The sequence below is a fragment of the Antrostomus carolinensis genome, unplaced genomic scaffold (genome assembly GCF_000700745.2).
Source record: "Antrostomus carolinensis isolate BGI_N321 unplaced genomic scaffold, ASM70074v2 scaffold34160, whole genome shotgun sequence".
NCBI classification, from domain to species: domain Eukaryota; kingdom Metazoa; phylum Chordata; class Aves; order Caprimulgiformes; family Caprimulgidae; genus Antrostomus; species Antrostomus carolinensis.
In genome coordinates this window covers 1-9,616 of record NW_010291237.1, presented here as the reverse complement: position 1 = coordinate 9,616, position 9,616 = coordinate 1, and the positions used below count along the sequence as shown (strand labels likewise).

The following is a 9,616-nucleotide window of genomic DNA, read 5'->3' as shown; positions in this document are numbered from 1 at the left end:
TCGGAGGTCTACAAATAATTGGATTAAGACGAGATTCTTAGATGCATATCCAAAGTAGATAACACGTGTGGCTAAAGATAATATGGTATAGATAGTAACCACTGGAACAGGTTGCCCAGAGAAGTTATGAAGACTCCATCCCTGGAAGCGTACAAGGCCAGGTTGGCTGAAGCTTTGAGCAGCCTGGTCTAGTGGAAGTTGTCCCTGCTGATGGCAGGGTGGTTGGTACTGGATGATCTTTAAGGTCCTTTCCAATGCAGACCATGCTATGATTCTATGAAATAAACCACTTTTTCAGCATAGCCTAATTCTGAACTGCAGAACCACCAAGGTAAGTACACTGTCCCAGTGCCTGGTTCCTTTACATTAGTACTCACTCCTATCAAAATGCATCTAACTATCATTTCAGCCTTAGACTGGAATATCTGAGGAAAAGCTGCTCCTCATGCATTCTACAAACATAGAAGCTCATAGTGTTCTTTTCTGACCTAAAACATTCCCCCTGAACCACCCAGGCCTGCCCAGGATTACAGAAACCACAATGCTGACCATCAGCAAGCAGACTAGAGGATTTAGATCCTAAGGAGGAAAAAACAGGTGGATCCAGAGAAGGGACAAAACAACCTGTCAGCTGGAAGTTGTCAGACAGAATGACTGTCAAGTAAAGGCTTTGAGCAGGCTAAACTGACACCCAAGAGATTATAATTTCTTTAATTATAATTTCTGTCTGACTTCTACAATCTGAACATTGCTAATCTTGACTGGGAATTCCTAGATTTTCTTAAGAGTATTTTCCAGCAGTGATGCTGATTTTCTATAGCCCTCTCTCCTTGTTTTGGGGGAGAGATGCTGTGATAATCACACAGCTATGATGGCAGTGCCAACAAAGGGCATATTGTAATCTTCCTTCTGGGTAAGACTGATCAAATTCACAACTTAAGTGAACAGGCTCTTAGTAAATATTTAAAAGGAGCTGGTGGAGGCAGTACTGGGAATACACTGCAGGGGCCAAGAGAAGGATTACAGGAATCATTTAGGTAGAAGTGAAAGATGAGGCTAAATTGTTTAAAACCAGGCCTGACAATCTTGTTGGAAACTTGATTAAAGAAAGATGAGAAGTGGGACCCTTCCACCAGGTTACTACTTCTGCAGGAAAATCAGCAGGGTGAGCTGAGGGACAACACCTACCACAGTTAAACGACAATTTATTCTAAGAGAGGCTTCCAGGAGAAATGCAGCATTAGAACTGCGTTACCACCTGCTGAGCAACCTCAGAGATGCCAACAACCAGGAAATGTCAGAGTAAACGGAGACTTCAACTTCAGCCTCCACACAGACTGGGCAGCTGGGACACCCCGCCCCCTGCCAAAAAAAAAAATCAATTTTCTAGTTGCCATAAATGACTGCTCCATGGAATAATTAATCAAGAAACCACAAGGAAAGGCAATTCATGATCTGGCCTTAGGCAGTGCTAAGGTATAGCTGAAAATATTAGTTATCACTTGTCTGCTCTAACCCTGACTTTGGCATGCATCCATTTAGCATCCTTCCAGGAGCAACAATACCATAACGGCTTTTCTGTCAAGAAGAACAATGCATGAAAACAAGGAAGTGTGCTAAGCAAACAAACTGAGATATAAAACACCAACAGGCAACAAAGAGATGACCTGAAGGTGATGTTGGGGGAAAAAAATTCAACAATTGCACACAAACTATAAAAAAAAAAGATTTCAGAAAAGATCACAAAGAATCAAAACAATTAAAGAAAGATAATAGAAGGCAAAATCCTTCAGAAAAATTAAGGCCAAATAAAGAGAGAAAAACTACAAACTTTGGTAGGTTAAATCAAAAACCCACAAAAGCAGTTTCCTTGCACCTCTCAACCCACATGAAAGTTTGAGAAACCTTTTAAAAAAAAGCATAAGTAGTAAAATAGTAAAACAAGCAAAAAAAAAAAAATCCCTTTACAGACACTCTGGGATATTTATAGGGCCAAGAAGTGATCAAGTCATTAAAAAAAAGCAGAGATTGTAACAGCACAGCCAAAAAGCCTGCATTTATTTTAGAACATGTATTCACCATGGAGTTATCTGGGGAGGTTAGGACTGTGAATCTTTTTAAGGAAATGTATCAGGAGATGTCACAGACTGGGAGGTCAGGCAGCAAGGCCACAGAACAAAGCTCTGTTTGAAAGGCAACAGCTTGCCAGGACCAGGAAGCATTCAACCCTCAGCTGTAAAGGACATCAAGAAAAACCCAAACTCATAGCTGCTGCACGTAACACTTGCCTTAAAACTGCCTGAATGCCATGAGGAAAACAAAGCAAATATGACTCCAGATTTAAAAAGCGCTTCAAGGGCATCAGAGGGATGTCAGAATAGTCTGGTATGTGCATTAGGCAGATGGGTAGAAAATACTAATGGAGTCAGTGAATGGGTGGGTATGTGCCATATGCTGGAGGGTTAATTTGGCCTTGGTAAAGGGAAATCGTGCCTCAAAATCTATTAGTGACATTTGAGCCTGGGGCAAGGGAGTTTCAGTGGATATACTCTACCTGGATTTTCAGAAGCCATCTGAATAATGAAAATTTTTTAAAGAAACCACGATAAACTGGAATAAAGGAGAAGGTCCCTGCAGACAGAAAATTATTTGAGATACAGGATAGAGTAGGAGTTAATTTTTCCAACAGGAGGAGAAATCCTACGCAGAGCGGAGCTAGGGCTTGTGCTGTTCAACATGATTAATACAATATCTGTGAAGGGAGAAAAAAAAGCATGATGATAAAGTTTATCTGAGACAGCTAAAGATGAAATGCAACTTAAAAAATTTCCCTATCCACCACACGACCAGCTGACAAAAATACCAGCTGAAATGCAGGGTTGGCCATGTCATTTCTCCATATGCACAGCTATGTCATCTTAAACTTACTTATATAGTAGCAGCCTCTCAAATAGCTATGACTATTCTGGAGAGATGCCCAGAGACATCAGTTCAGTGTCTAGCAGCACTCAGAAAAAGCAAAAAGAATACTAGCCACTATTAGGAGAAGACAGGAAACATTATAGCACTATAAAAATCCATATGTTTTGAACGCTGGCTACAGTGTTCAGCACTGCTCTCCATCTCTAGAAACACCCACAAGTATAAAGGGAGGTGACAAATCTTGGAAGAGATATGGAACAGATTCCACCTGAAAACTTAAGTAAACTAGGACTCTTCACCTTGGAAAACACAAACATGACATGAAGAAGGATGTGAGGAGCATTGACACTGAAGGGGTGAGGATGCACCATGAGCATTCGTGGTTTCTTTGAATGCAAAAATTAGAAAGCAGCATCTGCTCACGAGACAGGTTCCTCTCTCCAAAGACAAACACTTCCACACAGTGTGTGCTAACTGCAAAGCTCCTTCCCATAGGAAATTATGGATGCTCAAGATTTATAGGAGGAAATCTACAATCAGCATTACTGGCACAAGTCATCCAAAAAAAGAAAAATAAAATAAAATAAAATAAAATAAAATTAAAAAAGCAAGCAACCTGTAAGAATAGCACTGAAATATGGATGAAGTCAGGTGTACCTTAAGAATCATAGCTGAAGGACTGTCTCCACTGTTTAAGGAGATCATATATATAGAGAGAGACAATATATATAAGTAAAGATATAAAACTCATAAAAAGATATAAAGGCAAGGCTCCCCCATAGCAAATACACAACAAAGACAAGGCATTCAGGGTTTAGAATAAGGTAAGTTTGCCCCAGTCTACCTTGTTCTACTTCTTCCAGCTGTCCTGGTACATCCATCAGTTCAAAGCCCTACCTTTGTAACCTGTTTGAGACAACAGCTCAACTATCTTTATCACAATGAAGCACAAAAAAGCAGTCCACGCCGTGAGGAGACGCTCAAGGAGAGCAATCAATAGGACACAGCTGAGCAACTTAACTGACTGTCAAGTACAGAGTTTAATAAGCTTGAGGCAACCCCTTTCTGTGCGCTCACGTCACTGTCAGCGCTTTGACGTGCTCTAATCAAAAGTATGAGTGCGCAGAGTAATCCTGTTGACACCTTCTAGGCTCACGCAGGATGACAGCGATCAACGTATCGTGATCAGCGTAATGGAGGAGACCGAAGCCTCCCCAGACGCAATAATCCCAGCCTAGCCCAGGCAGCACCTCTGCCCTTGCTCTCTCGTACCTGTCCAGGTCATAGAGGGTGTGGGAGTTCTCCATCACCACCTCCACGCCAGCCTCCTTGGCCAGTTTGATGATAGCTGCATCCCTCTCCTTGCCAAACGGCTCCGAGTCGTATTCAAAGGTGAGACGAGTGACTCCCCATTCCTGCAAGAAACACAAAGCACAGAGCTGTCAAACTGAACTCTTTAACCAGCACAATTACAAATGAGGATTTCAGGATCTCTGGACAGTGTTAAGTCCTGGGAGCTTAGAGAAGGTTCCTGTGAGAAAGAGCAGTCTGGAGTTGAGATAACCAAAGAATCAGCCATTTTATCAGCTCTAGCAAACACCACATCTGCTGTGCAAATTCCTAAATGTCAGGTTTAAAACACAGAAGAGGAGCTCTGAGTTCTTCTCTATCAATGTTCTTAGGCTACAGCTCAGCCCCCAAGCCTAACACCACCTTGTTTTGTTGCACGTGCTGTCCAAAAGTAACCCTACCATCCTGTTCCAGCATGTGCAGAGAAAGCATTTCAGAGAACTCCTTCAATACAAGTCCTGCTCCAAACCCTGTATTTTTATGTGGAAACCATCATTAAGTGAAACCAAGACACTCTATTTTTTTTCCAAAGATTCTTTAAAGCCATCACATAATAGAGGACCAATGTCCAACCCAAACCACAACAAACAGGGTAGTGGGCAATGCAGGACAGAGGATGGCAACTGAGTGAACCTTTCTGGTCAGCACAGTAGAGCACAATGCTGCAATTCAGATTTCAAGTCCTGCCTTCAGGGAGTTATTTTCCCCTAGTGAAGCCACGCACCTATTCTGTATCTTCACACCTTTAATAGATCTCTCACAGCTGACGTGGAATAGGCCTTATGAAATAGCATCCAGCAGCTCCCAGGCTTTTTCCAGAGCACAGTGTGTTCTCAAAGACTATGGCCTAGTTTTCCTCAGAAAATGAATCCTATGAGAAGAGGTTTAATGGTTTCCACAGCGACCCTCCCAAGACATCCATCAAGCAGAGCAGCAGCTCACAAACACTTTAGTCAATACAGACAGAAACCTACAGAGAGTTAAAAACCCCCTCTCACAACTAAGATAGAAACCACATTTTCCAAGTGAGACAGTCTAAGTCACCTCTGTATATACAAGGACAGTCTTTTCCACCTTGGAACTAGAAACAAAGAACAGATGTGATCAGTTCACTGAAAACCATCAAAAAATAATGCCAAAGATGGAGAGGAGAATTTAGAACCAGAAACCAACAGTACAAGTCCCCTTCCTTCTTAAACCTTCAGATTCAATCTTAAAATGAGTATTAGAAAGGACAGTGAACTAAACCACTGAACGTACATCTCAGAGAGGTCCTCCACTCCTTTTCAAAAGAGGAACATGACAGCATCCATACGTCAGAGCAGGTGTCAAACAGACATGTACCAGACCCTGCCCTGCTCCCACGTGATTTAACAGCTTCATTTTAAACCTTTCTTTCTTTTACAAGAAAGACAGTATCAGTTGGAAGGCTTGGAAAAGATGGCTTTGGTCTTGAGAAAACATATATTACTGCCTTGAAAGAAAGGAAATGGAACAAAAAAACATTCAAAGCTAACAGAGATTTTTAGGTAAGAATACAAAACTTCAGACTGAAGTATTTCCTATAGTTTTGAGAAGGTCACCACTCCATGTGCTACAGTAGCTCACAGGAAGCAGAGCACAACCAACCAGAAACCAGTTAAGCTGTGTAACAATAAATTGCTGCAGATATACAAAAGGAAAGTCACGACTGACTTGTCTTTTAGGATCCAGCCTACAGCAAAGAAAAACCGTAGGGTGGAAAAAAAACCCCACCACCACCACACCAAAGGGACTGTGAGCAAACTTCAGCGAACAAATGACACACTTTTCTTTGATAGAAGAGGTAAAATTACAGATGCTTGTTCCCAGGAAGCGAGACAAAAAGCCTCTGCAAAGGTGAACGCAGAGCTCCCAAGCACGATTCTCCTGACAGTACCCACGCACAACAGCGCCTTTGCAGCGACTGTTACCGACAGCGCAGCTCGGTCACCGGCAGCAGGAGCAGAAATTACATTAGCTCTAAGTGTTGCATTACACATCTGACATAACTCTCCTCGCCACAGGAGCCGAGAGCCAGGCATGAGCTGCTGGTAACTCACCATTCAGTGTGGTAGCTCTGGAGAGACCACAGTTCCCATGAAAGCCGTACATTTACCATATAAGAGCATAAACCTCCCTCCACGTTCTTTTCAGCTCTGTCACAGCACATCTAAGATATCAACCAACTCACCTGCTCAGGCAAAACAGACTGCAGCAAAAAGCAGGTCTGGCTGATTCCATAACCATCTCTCCTAGCCTCAGACTCTGCCAACTACGTTTTGTTCTTTAACCAAAGTGAGCATTTTTCTCAAAAAAAAAAAAAACCCAAACAAAATTATCCTGTGAATACCTTGAACTAAAATAAAGAGGGCATGAACTGCTACTGGCCAGAACTTATCTGCAGTTCAACAGATAAAAATAACCCAGACTGAAAAGGCTAAAAGTGGCACATAGTTTGTTTCATGTGTGAAGATGCAGAAGCCAAAAGTATCAGTGTCCCTCTGACCTGCACAGTCCGATTCCCCTCCCTGGTACTGCCCTCCTCCAGAAGATACACATCAGAACCACTTACAGCAGGAGGGCAGAGATTCAAATTTACCTCTCCTTCTTAGCAGCTGGTTTAGGGACACTAGTTCTGTCACCCATATGTAAGGTACAGTCCACATGACAAACCCAACTCACAAGACTATTGTGAAACATGTGTTTTTCCTTCAGCAAAAACATAATCAAAAAGCTTCAAAGAAAAAGGGAAATACAATCTTGGAGCAGGACAGAGAAGAATGATACTGCCTGAGGAACTTTGATATCCAAAGACATCCTCTTGCCAGCCCTGCCTCTTTCACAATCTGCAGCACTGACATTGCACTTTCTGAAATGTATCTCACTGAAGTCACTGTGTATTCCACTGTCCTAAATGCTACATCAGCAGGTTCCCAAGCTACACCCTGCTGCTGAGCTAATTGCAGCCTTTAGAAGAAGGAAGGTCAGCTAACAAAAATGCTTCTGAGTTTTGAAATTTTAGAGCACACAAAGCTCTATTTGCAATTCACATACAGATTAATATGCTTTTGTAGTTGTCAGTAAAGGTGTGGGGACATAACAGACTTCCCAAGTAAGAGCTGCAGGAAGCAAATGGTCAGTAGGGAAGAAGCTCTCAACACAGAGGAGTCAGTGTTTACAGTGCGAGCCTGTAAAACCTGACTTAGAGAGACAAGGGCAAAGACCACCATCCAAAAAGAGAAGCTCAAACTCACTGGTTACTAAATTTCTTTGCAAGTCTGAGTTCAAGAGTGTATCTGGCTTCCAAGCTGGCCCTTATGGACAGTACTTAAAGTCAGCTGTAGTTAAAGAGTTTGTCATAATGAAGAATTAGTTACAGAGAAGCTGAGCAGATCTTCAACAATGAGCAAATTATTAGTGAGTGAAAACAAGGACAGCACTGGGACATCAGTTTTTCTTCACTATGCTCCAAAAATGTACTTTATTCTCTTACTTTAAAGAGTCTTGGGAAGACATCTGTTGGCTGCCCTCTCACGACAAACAAGCGGGAGTTGAGTTTCCTTAAACTGTTGTCCAGATCTTCCAGAGACTGGAGCAGAAATCTGCATAGAGGAAACAACAGTAGTTAGCATCAGTCAGTCTGGTTACAACTAAAAGGCAAACGAGGACAATTTACATGGAACTTGAGCAAACCTGCATCACCAAATCAAACTGAAAATTAGGACAAGAAACAAAGAAGAATTTGTATTCATCCCTGGTCTGGTTACCCACTGCTAGGAAACCGCAGCGCCAGCCAGCTCCCAGTTCTTCATATGCGTGTTCTCCTTGTCCAGATGCAAGAGGTTTCCAGGATTTTCTCCTTCCTGCAACCCCCTTCCTGTGTTCTCTCTCAGAGCTGGCAGCACACCCCTGCCAGCTGCTCTGTCCACATGATGACATGGAGAAAAGCATAAACCATACAATTCACTGCAGTATTTTCTTTCATGGCTTCTGGGGCAGGAAGGGTTTTGCATATAAAGTAGAAAGATGTTGATACACTACTCCAAGGAAAGTAATGAATTATTACAAGTTTTACGGTTCTGGCTACAAAGAGGCAATGCCACAGCAGAGAAATGTACACTCCTAGCTCATCAGGAACAAGAGACTGAGCAGCAAGATCTCCCAAGGCAAGAATTATCTGTAGTTGGAATAGTTGCAAACAGAACTGCAACTTATCTTTCACCATGAAGACACAAAGATGATAACATGCCAAGACATTAATCTATTCCCTCCCACCCCAAAAGTGTAAAAAAGCATTTAAGTGCATTTCGTGTGTCTTACTGATCCCTCACTAGGCTACAAAACATCAAATGTATCGGCTCTGCGTTCACAGCCACACGTCACCCCGTCTACATCGTAACCTCACTCCGCAAAGACACCAGCTTTAAAACTTTAATCTCTGCGACAGCACGTGGCACTGCTGGCAAAGTGAGCTGCCAAGCTCTCTCCCCCTCACTCCTACATCCCTGCTCTGCAGCGTGACCTGCAAGACATGAGTATCTGCAACAGCTCCCTTAAGACCAAGCACAGCTAATAGGGAAGCTAAGCTACAAACTGCCCTGTGAGCTGGGCACTTCCCCCTCAGCTGCGTGCCCGTGAGGTGAATTGTGAGCTCTGAGATGGAACACGCTCACCCTGCGCTTCCTGAGGGAGAAAGGGACAGTGGGTTCGTGGAAAGGGCCCAGTACCACAGTATAGGAGACCCAGAACCAGGGCTGGGCGGCCCAAACAAACCACTCCCAAAGATGATGAGGGGCCTGGAGCATCTCCTGTATGAGGAGAGGCTGAGAGAGTTGGGACTCTTCAGCCTGGAGGAGAGAAGACTGAGAGGGGACCTTATCAATGTCTATAAATATCTGAAATGTTGGGGCCAAATGGATGGGGCCGGGCTTTTTTCAGTAGTCCCCAGTGACAGGACAAGGGGCAATGGGCACAAACTGGGACACCACAAGTTCCAGACAAACTTAAGGAAAAACTTCTTTCCTGTGAGGGTGCCAGAGCCCTGGGACCCCCGAGACGGGGTGTGTGTTTGTCTCTGTGCCTCCTCGACCAGACGGGACGTTGCGGGATAACAACTGCAACAGGGAACCTGCTTTGGCAGGGGTGTTGGACTGGATGATCTCCTGAGGTCCCTTCCAACCCCCACCATTCTGTGGCTCACACATGGTTAATGGCAGTTAATTAATAAGGGACTTTCAACATGATAAAATTCCTGGGCGCTAGTTAGAACACAAACATTTGCTCTTGGAGCACAGAACTCTGAATACAAGTGACTGCATTTTTA

At 43.3% G+C, this 9,616-nt stretch overlaps 1 protein-coding gene across 1 annotated transcript in view; it reads right to left on the bottom strand.

Annotated features, from left to right (window-relative positions):
- The window catches only part of LOC104531002 (cryptochrome-2-like), a gene marked incomplete at its 5' end in the record, with an annotated part of 19,760 nt that extends 11,865 nt beyond the window's left edge, over window positions 1–7,895 (bottom strand). Inside the window, 2 exon segments of the mRNA XM_010175774.2 lie at window positions 4,195–4,337; window positions 7,787–7,895. Coding sequence (XP_010174076.2) covers window positions 4,195–4,337; window positions 7,787–7,895 — 252 coding nt within the window.
- Window positions 7,896–9,616: the final 1,721 nt, after the last annotated feature.